The 18413-nt window shown below is 34.4% G+C and overlaps 1 protein-coding gene and 1 long non-coding RNA gene across 4 annotated transcripts in view; both read right to left on the bottom strand.

Annotated features, from left to right (window-relative positions):
* Positions 1 to 4559: 4559 nt before the first annotated feature.
* The window catches only part of Zfr (zinc finger RNA binding protein), a 70538-nt gene continuing 56684 nt past the window's right edge, over positions 4560 to 18413 (bottom strand). For 2 of the 3 annotated variants that reach the window (XM_015496413.2, XM_048802932.1), the window contains exons 17-18: positions 4879 to 4990; positions 4560 to 4765 (exon numbers count right to left, since the gene is read on the bottom strand). In XM_015496413.2, the coding sequence (XP_015351899.2) occupies positions 4575 to 4765; positions 4879 to 4990 (303 nt within the window). In that variant the 3' untranslated portion in view covers positions 4560 to 4574. The remainder of the gene's footprint in view (positions 4766 to 4878; positions 4991 to 18413) is intronic. The other variant, XR_007347484.1, reaches the window with a different exon arrangement.
* On the bottom strand, positions 10736 to 18279 carry LOC125616741. The gene is made up of 2 exons (XR_007347486.1): positions 16313 to 18279; positions 10736 to 12979 (listed from the first exon to the last, which is right to left on the bottom strand). It is a non-coding gene; the product is annotated as an uncharacterized LOC125616741 (long non-coding RNA).

Raw genomic sequence — 18413 nt, 5'->3', positions numbered from 1 at the left:
AAAAAAAAAAAAAAAAAAAGAAATTAAAAGATGATTATAACTTCAGGAAAGGAAAAAAAAAAAATATATAGGATATATAAAACAAAAAAATGCAGGTTAACTGCTTTCATATAATGGTTGGTGACAGCCTTCCTAGACATTTGGTATAAAGTACAACTTTGGAACTGCAGTTATACTCAAAAGTTATTGGTTTTTTGGATTAAATTTAGGAGCATGTTAGTATTGAGTTACATTCCTAGCCTTTTCATTTTTTATTTTGACAGGGCCTTGCTAATTTGATCAGCCTTGCCCTTGAACTTGTGATCCTCCTGCCTTGAGTCTTCTGAGTAGCGGGATTTCAGGTATATGACACCATACTTGGTTTACTGGATATTTTGGTATCTGGGAGTTACCGTTTCTGTTTTGTAAGATCAGGCAAACTTCACATTGAACCATGCCAACTTGCCTTTTGCGCTGTCCCTCTACCATTGCACCCCATCCCCACCTGCCTCTTACATGGAGTATGTATGATACATCCCATTTAGTGCTTGTACATGATGTGGAGTTATACTAGTCATGCCTATAATTCCAGTGGCTTGGGAGGCTGAGGCAGGAGGATTCATATATGAACAGAGGAAAATTGTGTCCAATTCATTCTACTGTCTTTCCTATTCCCATCCCCCTCCTTTCCCTTCATCCCCTTTTTTACTTTATACATTTTTAATTTGTTTTAATTAGTTATAGATGACAGCAGAATGTTTTTATGCACTTTGATACACATAAATGGGGTATATTTCCTCATTTTTCTGATTATACATTTTGTAGAATCCACACTAGTCATAAAGGCATGTATGTACATAAGATCACAATGTCTGTTTCAATCTGTTATCCTTCCATATGGGATATCCCCATATCCCCTCCCATCTCCTCTACCTAATCTAAACTAACTGTTGTTCCCTAATGCCCCATCCTTATTGTGAATTAGCCCCCGCATATCAGAGGAAGCATTCGGCCTTTGCATTTTGGGGACTGGCTTATTTCACTTAGCATGATATTCTTCAGTTCCATTTATCAGCAAAAGCCACAATCTCATTCTTCTTTATGGCTAAGTAATATTCCACTGTGTATGTATCCCACATTTTCTTTATCCACTCATCTGTTGAAGAATACCTCGGTTGGTTCCATAGCTTAGCTATTGTGAACCGAGCTGCTAAAACATTGATGTGGCTGCATCACTATACTATGCTGATTTTAAGTCCTTTGGGTGTATGCTTGCTTATGTTTATTCACTATAAGATATCTTAAAGATATTCTGTTAGGGCTGGGGCTGTGGCTCAGTGGTAGAGCACTCATCTCGCATGTGTGAGGCCCTAAATTCGATCCTCAGCATCACATAAATAAAAATAAAGTTATGTGTTCACCTACAACTAAAAAGATATTTTTAAAAAGTTCTGTTACTGTAGCTGGTATTCAATGAGTTGAAACAATCCCCCAACAACAGATAATCCCCAAATGATCCCTTGGAACACACACATACAAATTCTACTCTCTAGTAACACAGTGGAAAAGGCTAACTACAAAACCTAAATAATTCTGGGTAATTCATAACATGTTATTGAATAATCATTAAGCATCAAACCATTACGCAAACCAACTTTCTGTCATTGTGACAACATAATTACCAAGAATATAAAAACACTGCATGACACTGATATCCCCATGGTTAAAAAAAAAAAAATCCTTGTTAGTTCATGAATTAAAAAAGATTTTCACTATATGACTATGTCTATAGTGAATAGAGGTGTCTTTGGCACCAATGGCAAGATTTCATGAAATCTTGAAAGTTGGGCTGGGGTACAGGTCATTGGTAGTGTGTGTGCTTAGCATACACAACACCCTGGCTTCAATCCCCAGCTCCACAAACTGAACTATAGTTCACACATCATAAGGTTAACCCTCCCTTCCTTTTCTAGTATCAAAGGGATCAAACCCAGGGTCTTGCACATGCTACTGTTGAGCTATATCCCCAAACCCAAGACTCATACTTTCAAAGAGTAGAATTCAGTCATTTTTAGTAATACTTTTGAAGTTGTTAAACTGTCTCCATTAATTCCCAAACCTTTATCACTCTTAAAAAGAAACTCTATACCCAACAACAGTTACTCCTTAAGCCTTCTACTTTAAGGCCCTCACAGCTAAACTATATTTTTTCTGTATCTTACAGATTTGCCTATTTAAAATAATTTGCATAAAATAATGTTTGTTTGTGTTTGTGTGTGTGTCTGGTTCCATTCACTTAGCATTAAGATTTTCAAGATTCATTTTAATGACTGAATAATATCCTACTATATGAATATACTACATTTATCAATCCATTCATCAATTGATGGACATTTAGGTTGTTTCCACTTTTTGGCTATTATGTATAATGCTACTATGAACATTTGTGAACAAGTTTTCATATGGATTTTTTTCTTCTGATGTAGAGAGGTGATCTAAATCATGGCCTATCTGACTCTTGTGGCTGCATTTGTGCTGGGAGCTGCCTGTGTGAAGGTGTGGGTCAAGATGCCCAGTTGCTGTGGTAACGCTGGGGGAGGTGGGCTATGTGAGAAGGCATGTGGCTCTATTAGCGGAGGCCTTGAGTTCAGCATCTTCTCCCAGGGATAGTGAACTCTGAGCAAAACAAGATGACCCTAATGTCTTGCCAATCCTGCATCCTTCAGATTGCCTGCTTTGCTGAAACTTTCCCACAAATAAAACCTTTGATGAAACCTGTATAATAAAACTTTTCTTGGCTAGTTCCGGAGTTAGTCAAGCCTCACCAGGACTTGGCTACACACCTGGCTCCAGTTTTTTCTTCCTATGTGTGTCTGTTTGTCTTTTCTTTATCCACTATGTCTGGTATCACCTTAATTAATGGCCCTGGCTGACAGAGAAGAGAGGGTCACAGCATTCTGATTTCATGAGTTTATAAACAGGAATCAAAGAATTGATGAAGCACAGGATAATTTATGTATAACTTATTGAGGGACCGTTAACTTATTTTTCAAAACGGCATACAAGAAGGTGAATGTTTTTGGAAGGAAAAGAGGAATAGTCCTAAAAAGGGACAAAGGAATGAAAGAGAAACATAAAACATGGACATGAAGAAACAAGCTGAAAATTGGTTCAATGTAGAGACTATTCAGATTTCACTATTTATATATGTACAGCCCTCTTCAATTTTATTATATATGTAGCTGTACATTATTTAACCACCATCACAATCAAGATATTCAACTGTATCATGAGCACAAGATTCCCTTTAAAGCTACAATGTTCTCTTTTCCTAGCCCTAACTTTCAGGATTCACTAATCTCTTCTTAACTGCAATTTCAAGGATGTTTAATAAATTGAATTATGGACTCTGTAACTCCATCACTTTTAATAAGAACATTTCTAACTACCTCCTAAAATTAGACAATTTTCTTCAAGGCTGCTTTAAAAAAAAAAAGTACTTTTTAAAATTGTCAATTCTAGTTGGTCATAGTGGCACAAGATTTTAATACCAACAATTTGGGATAGGCTAAGGCAAGATGATTGTAAATTTGAGGACGATGTGGGCAACTCAAAGAGACTCTGTCACAAAATAAAAATGGCTGAGTACATGGCTCAGTGGTACTTTGCCCCTGGGTTCAATTCCTAGTACAGTGAGGAGTGAGGGGGTGGCTTGCAGAGTGAGTTTTCAAATGTCTGCTCCTAACCCCAAATTTCTTTTCACTTAAATTCACAATTAATTCTTTCGAAAATTAAATCAAGGAAATCAAAACTAGTTTAATACTGTAGAATTGGTTCTATTTTAAGTCTATAAAATATCCCTAATGTTCTAATACTACTGCCTCCCACCCAGTATACTTTCCAGTGTAACATTTACTTATGCCTGACATCTTTGAAATTCCAAATTACCCTTGCCAGTAGAGGCAATAAATCAAGATCTTAAGTTTAACAACTCTCATCTACCATAGAATGGATTACTGTTGTTCACAGCTAATGTTTTTTTTCCTCCCTACTCAGTACATTTCTGGGATCATAAAAATTATGGATGGCTATAATAATTTTAGATTGATAACTGATGATGACACTAACATTTAAGATCTTTCAATATACCTAGTAGTATAGTATAATTACATATATTAACCAATTTAATCTTCCCAATGATCTTGTTTGAGCTAGAAACTGCTTTCCTCCCATTTTATAAACAAGATGGCACAGTTGGTATTCAAGCCCAGGGAGTCTGACCCCGGAGTTCATACTTTCACTTATTATATTGTGCACTGTTAGGAAAGGCTAAATTATATCAATAACGTCTAAAACCAGATACCCTACAACTTCCGTGTATTGAGAAAACATGACTTTCTGCTTATTTTATATATATATATATATATATTCTAATACTCTGATTTAACGAAACATTGAAAATACTGTGTTTATAGTACATAATGTTCTTAATTGAAAACACCTGCATAATTAAATAATATATTAAAAATTCTAGTAGCAAAATCTAATTTAAGGTAAGTCTTTTTTAAAGGTTTACTTAATAAAGAAGCAAAATATTATATAGTGACTTCATCTAAAAAACAATTATGAAAAAATAAAACTTTAAAGACAGTAACCCAACAAAGCTCTGGGATTAGAAATTCTAGTACCTGTGCACTGGATGTAATATCTTCCCGCTGCTGGTCAGTCATTGTTGCCAAGGTATCAAAGGGATCCTTTTCACAAGGATCCAAAAGTCCAGGGCTACCTACAATCATTACCACAAGGAGACAAACGTATTAGCAATACCCATCTGTAAGAGAAGAACTTTTATTTAACTATCATACAATTTTACTTCATTAAGAACAAAATGAAATATACCTTTAAGAATAATCCCTGAAGAAATGCATTCAAACACTCTTCTCAGAGCATCCCCAGGGCTCTGAGGACTGGAAGCACTACTAATTGCTTTCTCTACTAATAACTCCATCGCCTAAAAACAAAAACAAGAATATGTTTAATAACATACAGATAAAAGAAATTATTCTTTTTTTCCCCTTTTTTGGTGGTACTGAGGATTGAACCCAGGGCTGCTCTATCACTATGCTACATCTCCATCCCTTCAATTTTTTTAATAACTTTGACATAGGCTACAAAGTTACCAAGGCTGGCCTCAAATTTGTGATCCTCCTGTCTCAGCTTCCTGAATAGCTGTAATTGGCATGTTCCAATAAATAAAATTCATTTTTCAAACACTAGAATGACAAATTTTGAAGTGTCATTATATATATATATATTGGTGGTACCAGGCATGTAGTACCTGGGATGACTTCACCCGTGAGCAACATCCACAGACCCCAGCTCTATTTTGAGATAGGATCTTGCTAAATTGCTGAGGCCGTCTTCAAACTTGGGATCCGCTTGCCTCAGCCCTCTAAGTAGCTGGGCTTACACACACATGCTACCACTCCTGGTTGTCATTAAAAATATTAGATTGCCAGGCATGGTGGCACATGCCTGTAATCCCAGGTGTTCAGGAGGCTGAGGCAGGAGGATCCCAAGTTCAAAGCCAACACCAGCAATTTAGTGAGACCCTCAGCAACTTAATGAGACCCTGTTTCAAATTTAAAAGAACTAAGGGTGTAGGTCAGTGGTAAAGTGCCCCTGGGTTCAATCCCTAGTACTAAGGGGGTGGGGAGAGAACAAAGGGTAAAAATGAAAAGAGAAAAAATTTAAAGTTTAAAAATATTACATAAAATAAGTCACAGGGCTGGGGTTTGGCTCAGTGGTAGAGTGCTTGCCTAGCATGTGTGAGGCACTGGGTTCGATTCTCAGCACCACATAAAAATAAATGAAATAAAGGTCCACTGACAACTAAAGAATATTTTTAAATAAATAAATAAAATAACTCACAAAAACAGAAAATAGAAATTTATACTATAGGGATTGGGGTTGTGGCTCAGCAGTAGAGTGCTTGCCTAACATGTGCAAGGCCCTGGGTTCAATCCTTAGCATCACATAAAAATAATTACATAAAATAAAAAGATATTTGGGCTGGGGATATAGCTCAGTTGGTAGAGTGCTTGCCTTGCATGCACAAGGCCCTGGGTTCAATCCCCAGCACCAAATAAATAAATAAAAGTTTAAAAATTAAAAAATAAAAGAAATTTATAATATAGTATAGAACTTTAAAAATTAAATACAAATAAAGAAATAAAAATAGGGGCTGGGGTTGTAGCTCAGTGGTAGAGCTCTCACCTAGCACATGCGAGACCCTGGGTTCGATCCTCTATACCACATAAAAATAAGTAAAATAAAGGTATTATCCAACTACAACTAAAAAATAAAATATTTTTTTAAAAAAAGAAATAAAATAAAAACAAAGGATTGGTAATATGTACTCATAATCCCAATTATTTGGGAGGCTGAGGCAGGACTACTGAGCCAAGGAATTCAAGGCTAGCCTGGGCAACCTAGCAAGATCTCATCTCCCAAAACCAAAACATCAAAAGTAATAAGACAATATAAAATTTACATTTAAAAAAAAAAACGTGGATGTGTAACCGATGTGATTCTGCAATCTGTATACGGGGTAAAAATGGGAGTTCATAACCCACTTGAATCAAATGTATGAAATATGATATGTCAAGAGCTATGCAATGTTTTGAATAACTAATAATAATAAAAAATTGTGCTTCTCTTTATATATGTACATACATATACATAACTATTACATATATGTATTGTGTAAGTGTTATACATATTTTGTATTATAACTTATGGCTTAATTAAAAAATTTGTGTTTAATGAAAAAAAATTGAAGAATAGATTTAATTTATTTTTAATTAAAACCTTCCTTTACTGCACACACACAAAATAAAAACTCTTAAATTATTTTCGTCCTGCATACACTGTTTTCTCATACCTACAGATTGATGCTGCTACAAATTAGGACAATATTCTACTGAAAATACTTCTGCTTTTTCTTTACAAAATACATGTATCATCTATACTTCCATTGGATGTATAACTGAACTTCTATTATCTGAGGAAAATACAAAGTATACAATCACTATAAAATTACATGTAAGAAACTCAAAATCTAAACCAATGAATAGAAGACAAAAATAAAAGTACAGAATTAAAAAGCAGCCAACTCGGGACACGTTTTGAAGGGTCTCTAATTAGAAAAATGTGTTTTCAAAAATATTAAAAACTGTTTTCTAATTCACATATAAGATCCACTTTTTTTTTGTATAGTACTGGGGGATTAAGCCCATGGGTGCACTCAGTGTACCACTGAGCTACATCCCCAGTATGTTTTATTTTGAGACAGAATCTTGCTAAGTCCTCCAGGCTGGCCTCAAACTTACAATCCTGCCTCAACCTCTGGAGTAGCTGGAATTACAGGCAAATGCTACCAGGCCCAGTGATATTCACCCTTTGAAAGTAAAAGTGTACAATTCAGTGGCTTTTAGTATACTTACAAAATTGTCCAAACATCATCATCTAATTCTCAAAAACTTTTCATCATTTCATAAAGAAACCCCATATCCAAAAGACTGTTCTTTTTTCCATTCCCCTTTTTTTCAACCCTGGGCAACCCAACCTATTTTCAACTTCTTCAGATTTTCCTACTCTGAACATTACATTCAGGTGGAACCACATTAAGTCTGGTTTCTTTCACTTAGAATAATACTTAGATTTCATTCAAGTTGTGGCTTTTATTTAAATTATAAGTGAAACCACAAATAACAATTCAAAGAAAAAAAATATATTTTTTAAATTAGATGGACACAATACTTTTACTTTGTTTATTTTTTATGTGGTGCGAGGGATTGAACCCAGTGCCTCACACATGCTAGGCAAGCGCTCTACCACTGAGCCACAGCGCGTCCCCAAAGAAAATATATTTTATGAAACTACTACAAAGAAATCCTTAAAATGATATGGGAGCTAAAAAAGATTCCATGTTTAGTTATACACTAAAAAACTCATAGAGAACAGAGGTAAAAACTATTTACTTTAAGACCATTTCTCAAAATCTAAAATGTAAAAAGTTGGACACATACAGAATACAGTTCCAAAGTTAGGAATACACTTCAAGAGAGGTGTAACTTATAAAAATTGCACATTAATGGCTGTGAAAAAATGATAGCTTGCATAAATGAGACTGAAAATGATAAATGCTTATAATATAAATCACAGTGAAAAAAATTAAAACAGCTCAGTTTATTCAGTTGAAGAATATAGAAAGATGGTGAAGACATTTTTTAAAGGAATGTCATATAAAAGTTTTAGTGTTTTAAGGAATAAGCTTCAATCATCTAGAAAACTCCATACATGTGAAAGAAATATCTCTCATTTCCGAAAAAATTAAAGAAAGGGCTGGGGATGTGACTCAAGCGGTAACACGCTCGCCTGGCATGCGTGCGGCCCGGGTTCGATCCTCAGCACCACATACAAAGAAAGATGTTGTGTCCGCCGAAAAACTAAAAAAATGAATAAAATTCTCTCTCTCTCTCTTAAAAAAAAAAAAAAAAGATGTCCAAAAGACTGAGATTATTAAAGTAGATATTTATTTTAATGAGATTAAGGTAGATATTTATTTTTAATTTCCTAAACTAGCATAAATTGCCAGCATACAGTAAATAATGTTTTGAAACAGAGTATTTCTAACCTAATTTCAAATTGTACTACAGAACCATAGAAACAAAACAACACTGTACTTGCAAAAAAATACACATGTAGATCAATGGTACAGAAGACAGAGAAAAACCCACACAATCATATGATTCTTTATAAAGGTGCTAAAAACATTCAAGGGAGAAAAGGCCATCTCTGATGGGAAACTGAATATTCATATACAGGAGAATGAAACTAGAACCCTTTCACTTTGCACAAAAGTCAATGTGAAACGAATCAAGTGTAAGACCTAAAATTTTCCAATTGTTAGGAAAAACAAAACAAAACATCAACAACAACAAAAACCCAAAACAACAACAACAACAACCAAAAAAACAAACAAACAAACAAAAAAACGGGAAATTTCAACATATAGGCTCAGACAAAGAATTCCTGATTGGGAACCTTACAGCTTAGGTAGGAAATAAGAGAATCAATAAATGGGATGGCATCAAATTGAAGAGCACAGCAAAGGAAACAACACAGTGAAGAGAGAACCTACAAAATGAAAGAAAATCTTTGCAGTTGCCCTTCCTACAGAGGATTAATATTTAGAAAAATATATATATATAAAAACTCAACACTAATAAAACAAATAAGCCAGCCAATAAATGGGTAAGTGAATTAAACATACATTTCTCAAAAGAAGTAAAAATGGCCAACAAATTACCTGAAAAAAATGTTTAACGACTCTTGCCATCAGGGCAATTCAAATCTTGATATTATATCTCACTCTGTTAGAATGGCAATCATCAAGAATATAAATAATAAATGCTAGCAAGGATGGGAGGGGAACTATTTATACATTGTTAGTGGGAATGTAACTTAGTATAGCCACTACGGAAATCAGTATGGAGGTCCCTCAAAAAGCTAAAATCAGAACTACTATACGATCTACATATTTCTCTAAAATAATTAAATTCAGCATATTTTCAAGATACATTCATACCCATGTTTATCACAGCACAATTCACATTAGCCAAGTTATGGAATCAGCCCGGGTGTCTATCAACAGATGAAAGATAAAATGTGGTATGTATGTACAATGGAGTTTTAACTATAAAGAAGAATGAAATCAATATTTGTAGGATAAAAACTGGAGACGATAATTTGTAGCAAAATAAATTAAAAGAAAAAAAATTATGTATTTTCTCTCGTGTGTGGAAGCTAGAGGGAAAAAAACAGGGGAAAAAAAAGGTGATGCCATGGAAGAAGGGAAACCATTAGGGTAGAGAATAGGGATGAAATGGGAGGAGGAATTGAGGAGTAAAATTGATAAAATTACATTTTTATGTATATATTAATATGCACTAATAAAAAATTTTTTACAAAGAATGTGAGAATAGCACTGACAACTCAGTGATGAAAGAAACTGAGACCCTGTCTCTAATAAAATACAAAATAGGGCTGATGTTGCTTAATGGTCGAGTGCCCGAGTTCAATCCCTAGTATCCACTCCCCAAAATATATTATAAAATATGCAGCTTTTCAAAAATGTCTCAGATTTTCACAGTGTACTTCTAGAGAAACTTGTGGGAAAATTAATCAATTATAAATCTAGGTATGTTAAGACATGACATGTGGGGCTGGGGTTGTACCTCAGTACCACATAAAAATAAATTTTTTTAAAAAGGTATTGTGTTCATCTACTACTAAAAATAAAAATAATCTATGATTATAATATTTGCTTGTATTTAATTATTAGTATTTTTTTGGTACCAGGGGCACTTAACCCATGGGCACTTAACCACTGAGCCACACCCCCAGCCCCTTTTATTTTGAGGCAAGGTCTTGATAAATTGCTTAGGGCCTCAAAAAGTTGCTGAAGCTAGTCTTGAACTTCGGATTTTTTTGCCTCAGCCTCTAGAGTTGTTGTGATTACAGGCAAGTATTCATGAAGTGCTAAGCACTTTAAATACATCATTTCACTTAATTCTCATAGATGCTATTATACCACAATTTTAAAGATATAAAAAAAGATACCTTAAAAGATATTAAGCAGTTTGTCTAAGACTATTGTAGGTAATAAAGCTATCACCTAAGTTCTTCTGAGTCAAAACCAACTTTTTCAAACCTTTCCTTAGACATTAATTTCTAGTTTTGGTAGAGGTTAAAAAAAAAAAAGTCATGTTAAAAAAAAAAACCACACACACACATATACACTTGAAGAGACTATAGTAATACAGGCACTTTCATTAATGGGAGTATAAAGCAATAAAACCATTTTTAGAGCACAACCAGCAAGCTCTATCAAAGTCTTAAATGGCATATATTAATTAAACCAGGAAAGTCAGTATGTTACACTTAACAAAAGCACAAAAAATACTCATCTGTGACTAGAAGAAATCTCTAGCATGAGTTCTGATTAAATAATAGTAGTTGCAGGTATCCTCTTCAACATTTTAGTTACTATTTACTTAGCACTTATCCTGCAGTAACCACTGGTATCAGTTTTTATATACGTTGACTAGTTTTTACCATTAAAACCACCTTCTGGAGGTAGATATAACTATTATTCACATTTTACAGATTATATTTATGCTATTAAAAAAGGATTCTATAGATCCATTATGAACAATTCTATATACAACAGCCAATTATATATTCTAGTTGACATAGATTAATACTAATGCATGTGTGACAGATTTCCATTTTTCAAGTCCAATCACAGGAAGTTGTATTTTTGTAACATAACTTATGCAGAACAACTTACTTCAAAGTGGTGAAATCTACAAAAGTCTTAAACTGTTATGACTTTTGGGGGAAAGTTTACTTTTAGCTAAATGCTGAGTTATTACCCCTTTTTAAGTTAAAGTAAATGAGATGATACTCCATGTACAAGTTGCTGATTCTTTTGTAAGCAAACATAATGTTAGTTCTTTGCCTGGAGTTATCAATATACTATCATTTTTTTTTTTTTTAAAGAGAGAGAGAGAGAGAGAGAATTTTAATATTTATTTTTTAGTTTTCGGCAGACACAACATCTTTGTTTGTATGTGGTGCTGAGGATAGAACCCGGGCCACACGCATGCCAGGCGAGCGCGCTACCGCTTGAGCCACATCCCCAGCCCTAATTTTTTTTTCATTGATTCCATCAGCGATAGACAAGAACTCTCTTGCTACCAGCACTAATATCTAAATTACTTACAAACACACTGAAGAAAACAAAAAAAAATATGTGAAAAGTAATGTTAAATTACGTATTTCAATTATTATGTGAGCAGTATTATTAGAACAGTTCTCCCCACAATCTGAGAGAGCTTAAAAAGCTCAGGTAAAATTTACGGAACGTAAAGTTAACTATTTTAAAAAGTGAACAACTAGTATTTTATTCACTATGTTGTGCAATCATCACCTCTACTTAGTTCTAAAAGATTTCCAACACACCCAAGTAAACTCCTTACCCCTTAAGCAGTCTTTCCCTAGTCCATAAGGATATACATTCCTTGTATGAAATTTTTAATTCTCATTATTTCATACAAATGGAAACAATACGACTTTTTGTGCCTGGCTTCTTGCACATTTTTTTTAAACATTTTTTTTTTAAGTTGGACACAATATCTTTATTTTTTATTTTTATGCCTCATGCATGCTAGGCAAGCACTCTACCACTGAGCCACAACCCCAGCCCGGCTTCTTGCACTTTAAACAATGCTTTGGAGATTCATCTATACTACGACAGATTATTATTTTTTCATGTGAACTATTTATCATCCAAATACACTGTTTAGCAATAAAATATATATTTTTAGAAATTCAACTACACACCATTCATAATTTACAGCATGTATACCATGCTAAAGAAGCTATGGATACTATATAGCAATTCTGATGTCAGACCAACCTTACGAAAGAACTCCACTGAATTTTTTTGCACTTCACCATGACAAATTCAGAACAAAAGAAGGTAGAATACCATTTTCAATACTATTTCAATGTATGTGAAAATCCATAAAAGCAAGCATTATTAATTATTTGTTCAAAGTAAGTAATCAGAAGGCTATATAAAATTAAAAATAAAGTTCATAAGAACCTCCAATTTCTTTTATGAAAATCAAGAAGAAAGGTTATTAAAGTGACAACACACAAGAGCCAAATCCCAAGATCTTCTGGCCCCCAAACATGACTATGATTAAAAAATAAATTACAAGCTGGGAACAGTGGTGCACATCTGTAATCCCAGTGACTCAGGAGGCTGAAGGAGAAAAAAAAACTTAACTGGGATTTAGATTTAGTAATACTAAATGTCAGAAGATAATGGAGCAACAATTACAAATGGAGAGGGAAAAACTGTAACCTAACAAAGTATTCCTCATTGAAATAGTGATGACTGGCAGAATCTCAAATATGTAAGAAATTTAAAGCAAGTTTGAGGTCAGCCTTGGCAACTTAGTGAGACTGTTTCAACATAAAATTTAGAAAAGGGATGAGGCTACAAACCAGTGTAAAGCACCCCTGGTTCAATGACAAATACTAAGATTTAAAAAAAAGAAGAAATATATTATAATGTGCATGTGCTTCTGCCAGTAACCAAGACTGCAATAACTTGAATCAAATACAGGAAAGGCTAGTCAGTGAAGGAGAACATTTACAAGGAACTGAGAGCTTACCCTGTTTGGGTAACTCTCATGTAGGTCTTGGTCTTATTGGGCTCTCCAGACCGGGGTGGGTGGGGTGGGAAGTGGGGGAGGAATAGGGTTGACTGAGTGAACAAAATCCAAAAGACTTCATCAATAACCTCCAAGCTGTAGAAAGGTAGCATGAGTTATGCTGCAGGTAGTTCTAGAAGAAATGTTCCTGAAAAGAAAAACCTCTTCTGACCACCTTCTACCTCAGTAGGAAAAAGGCAGCATAATTTGCAATGCTGAAGTTTTTGTAGAAATCAGGAAAGAGTAGAAGAATCATACTTATTCACTTCTAATTATGCCCAATAATAAAAAGACATGGCTAAAATACAGGTAAAATAAAAATAAGTAAATAAACGAAGCAAGTACCAAGTAAATAGGGGGAAAAAATAACATCAAAGATGGTTGTGGCTGGGCGTGATGATGCACACCTGTGATCCCACCTGCAGCTCAGGAGGCCAAGATAGGAGGATCTCCAGTTTAAAGCCAGCCTCAGCAAAAAGAGAAGAGTTAAGCAATTAAGTGAGACTGTCTCTAAATAAAATATAAAATAGGGCTGGGAATGTGGCTCAGTGGCCAAGTGCTCCTGAGTTCAATCCCCATTACCCCCAACCCCAAAAAAGATGGTTATGAACTCTCAACATGAGGGCTTCAAACACCCTTAGTGGTGTCACCAATGAGGTTGTTCCTAAAATGATATGGCAATCAGATTCAAGAAACAAATGGAGATTTTGCAAGAGAAAAGGCTCTTGGATTTTAAACCTGAAGCAGATACAATAGAGTGCACAGCCCATGTCTGTTAGCAAGGGTGCATATAGCCAAATCCAACTCCTTTGTAAAAGCAATTCTTATAATGCACAGTGGAAGAAAAAGAAGAAATATTAAAAACATTCTTGATCTGGGCATAATAGACATGCCTATAATCCCATTAGCTCGGAGGCAGAGACAGGATGATTCCAAGTTCAAGATCAGCCTCAGCAACTTAGCAAGGCCCTAAGCAATTTAGTGAAACCCTGTCCCAGAATAAAAAGGACTGGGAATGTGGCTCAGTGGTTAAGTGCCCCTGGGTTCAATGCCCAGTACCAAAAACAACAGATAACTGAATAAAAAAAATAAGACATACAAACACAACAGAATGTTATTCAGTCATGAAAAAGAATGTAATTCTGACATTTGCAGCAACATGAATAGAAATGGAGAATATTATTTTAAGTAAAATACCTCAGGCATTTTTTTGGGGCGGTTAACCACTGAGCCACATCTCCAGCCCTTTTTAATATGGGGTGCTTAACCACTGAGCCACATTTCCAGCCCTTTTTAATATTTTATTTAGAGACAGGGTCTCGCTGAATCGCTTAGGGCCTCACTAAGTTGCTGAGGCTAGCTTTGAACTCATGATTTCCTGTGTCAGCTTCCCAAGCTGCTAGGTACACCAGGCTTTTGAGAAAGATTAATACTGCATGTTCTCACTTATATGTGGCAGTTAAAAAGTTGATCTCAGGGGGATGGGGTTGTAGTTCAGTGGTAGAGCACGTGCCTAGCACACATGAGGCCCTGGGTTGAATCCTCAATCACATAAAAATAAATAAATAAACGAATAAACAAACAAATAAATGTATTGTGTCCATCTATAACTTAAAAAAAAAAAGTTGATCTCATAAAGTACAAAGTACAAGAGCAGTTATCACAGCCTGGGAAGGGTGTACAGGAGAGTAAAGTAAAATGAACATAGGACTGTTAATGGGTACAGGGGAGCCAACAGGATAGGCAGAATACGTTCTCGTGTTCTATAACACAGTGGGGTAATTATGGTTGACAGCAATTAATTATATGCTTCTTTTTCTTTTGGTGGTGCTCAGGATAGAGTCCATGACCTCACACATGCTATAATCATTCTATCCCACTTAGCTTTATTACTAGTCCTAAATGTATATTTCAAATTAGCAGAGAGAGGATTTTGAATGTTCCCAGAATAAAAAAATGATGTTTGAAGTGATGAACATGCCAATTTCTCTGATATGATCATTACATATTACATAAATGTACTGAGATGTCACATTTTACCCCACAAGCGTCAACTAAGAATAAAAAAACACATTTAAAAAAAGTGGAATAGATTTGTATGACATTTTGTACTTTTGTGCCTATAATATGGAAAATAGAGATGAAAAATCTATTCTTTATATATTTTAGATGATAAGGACATGTTAAAGTAGTTCAATTGTTGTTGAGCAGGATGTTGATGGTAGGAGAGGCAGTGCATGTGTAGTGATAAAGAATATGTGGGAACTCAATATTTTTCACTGAATTTTTCTGTGAGTCAAAATCTGCTATAAAATTTGAAGTCCATTAAAGAGTTTCTAAAAAAATCTGTTCTGAATGAGTCTTAATTTATGGGAATGAAAGTAAATTCTAACATTTGAGTTCTAGAGTATGATGTGTAATTAAAGGCACTTAAAATTAAGAGCTCAAAATTAAGAGGTTATTAAGATTATAGGGCTAATAAAGCAAACTGAAATGCAAAATAACTTAGAGAACTAATAAACAAATAGCAAAGAATAGGACATAGCTGAAAACTAAGTTGTTGCCAAGGAGATAATCACTGGGGATACAAGAAGAAAGAAAGAAGACAGAGACTAAACAATTGAAAAAATCAGAGTAGATATGTTAGACAAAGGCAACCAAACAATAGGACAATCGGTGTTCCTAAAATAAGCATATTGATCAAACATAACAAAATTATTCTTCACCTTTAGCTATAACAAAAGTAAAAAGTAAGAGGCAAGGAAACACAAACATTTTAAAGAAATACGGATAATAAGAACAAGATTTTCAGACAAATGTGGTTAAGTTACTCAAATTCCAGGATAAAGAAAACAATTTTAAATAAACTCATGCATCAGATCAAGCACAAAAAAAAACTTAACTGGGATTTAGATTTAGTAATACTAAATGTCAGAAGATAATGGAGCAACAATTACAAATGGAGAGGGAAAAACTGTAACCTAACAAAAGTATTCCTCATTGAAATAGTGGTGACTGGCAGAATCTCAAATATGTAAGAAATTTAAAGCATACTTTTTGTTAAGAACTGTTTGATGATAAAATGCAGTCAGTCAAGAAATGAAAAGCCACCTCAATAAAGACCTAGTGAACCATTCAAATATAGAACTAATTTAGCAATCTGTCTACAAAAGTACACAGCTGGATTCATCTTTGATCAATTTCTAGTTTTTAAGTTAATTTTTAACTAAACAAGTAATACTTAGTTTTTTTTCCTGGTAAAAATTAAACATTATAAGTCTTTTTAAAATTATTTAAAATTTATTTTAAAATTTTAAAATTAAAATTTATTTTAAAATTTATTTTGTAGTTGTAGATGGACAGAATGTCTTTATTTTATTTATTTTATGTGGTGCTAAGGATCAACCCAGTGCCTCACACATGCCAGGCTAGTGCTCCGCCACTGGGCTACAGCCCCAGACCAAACATTACAAATCTTTATTCTAACATCCCTTCCTCCCACTAAATATGCAGGGAGTACACATGTGCCACCACACCCAGCAGAATTTATAAAAATTTAGAAGACTTTTATATAGCAAGAATTATGAACTGAATAGCACATGAGAAACTGGAAAATATCATTTAACAGAGACAAAGGCCAATTTCTTATTGTGGAAAAAAGTTAACAAGTCTAGGGCCAGTCTCAGTAATTTAGTGAGATCCTGTCTCAAAATAAAATAAAAAACTGGGAAAGCATCCTTGGGTTCAATTTCCAGTACCAAAAAAAGAAAGAAAAGAAACAAATGAAAAATGAGATGGCTTACTTTGTCTATTATATATTGTTAAACATTAAGAAGTATGATGAGCTGGGGGCGGAGATGCACACCTATAATCCCAGTGGCTCAGGAGGCTGAGGCCCTAAGCAACTTAGCAAGACCCTCTATCAAAATAAAAAACTAAAAGTTCTAGGTTAGGGATGGGATGTGACTCAGTGGTTAAATGACCCTGGGTTCAAGTCTCAGTACAAAAAGAAAAGTACAATGATATCCCAGAATATTTTGAAATTTTAAATGATCCAACTTTCTGATGAACAATTAGAACATGTTCTTTGATCTTGAAATTTCAGCTGTAGCAATTTATTCTACCTTCAAAAACTTGAAAATAATATATAAAATGAGGACTTAAAGCTGAAGTCTACAAAAACCCCCAATGTCTATCAAATGAATACTAAATAAAGTACAGCACAAGGGAATACTACATAGTTAATACAGAGAATGAGGTGCTTTTCAAAAAAATCTATTTTGTTAAGAAAGATGCAAATAGTATATACCAGGACAGTTATTTATAAAAAACAAAACAAAACAAAAAAAAACAGAAACACAGGGGCTATGGAATAGCCTAAGATATACAAGGCCCTGGGTTCAATTCCCCAGCAATACCTGCCACCCCCAAAAAACAAAAGGCTTGACTGAAATCAAATATATGGGATGCATAAGTATGCATTCCCTACCCTCAGAAAAAATTACAGCAAACAGTTAATATAATTTGCCTTTAAATAAGGAGGTGTTCAATACTTATTTTTAACCATTCTGAATTATTGAATTTTTGAAATTCTCAACTTTATGCATTATTTTAAAAACATATGAACAGAATTCTGCACAGGGGGCTTAACAGCTCATTTTCAGTCTTTTAAATATACCTATATGTGTAAAATCCAACTAATTACTGCTGTAATATTAAAAAAAAAACCACTGGGAAGAGGAAAAAAAGAGCAAAGAAAATATACAAAATAAGTATGACACATAATTCTTTATTAACTTCTGAGAAAAATCAAACATGCTAAGATGCCCAGCATTTCCCATCAAAAGAAAACAAACAAAAAATTAACAAAAAACCAACAAAATACTGGGCATGGTGGTGCACAGCTATAATCCCAGTGGCTAGGGAGGCTGAGGCATGAAGAATTCAAAGCCAGCCTCAGCAACCAGGAGGTGCTAAGCAACCCAGTGAGACCCTGTCTCTAAATAAATAAAATACAAAACAGGGCTAGGGATGTGGCTCAGTGGTTGAGTGACCCTGAATTCAATCCCCAGTGCCAAAACA

The sequence above is a fragment of the Marmota marmota genome, unplaced genomic scaffold (assembly GCF_001458135.2).
Source record: "Marmota marmota marmota unplaced genomic scaffold, marMar, whole genome shotgun sequence".
Classification (NCBI taxonomy): Eukaryota; Metazoa; Chordata; class Mammalia; order Rodentia; family Sciuridae; genus Marmota; species Marmota marmota.
Note: the sequence above shows the minus strand (reverse complement) of the source record. Positions and strands in the feature narration are given on the sequence as shown.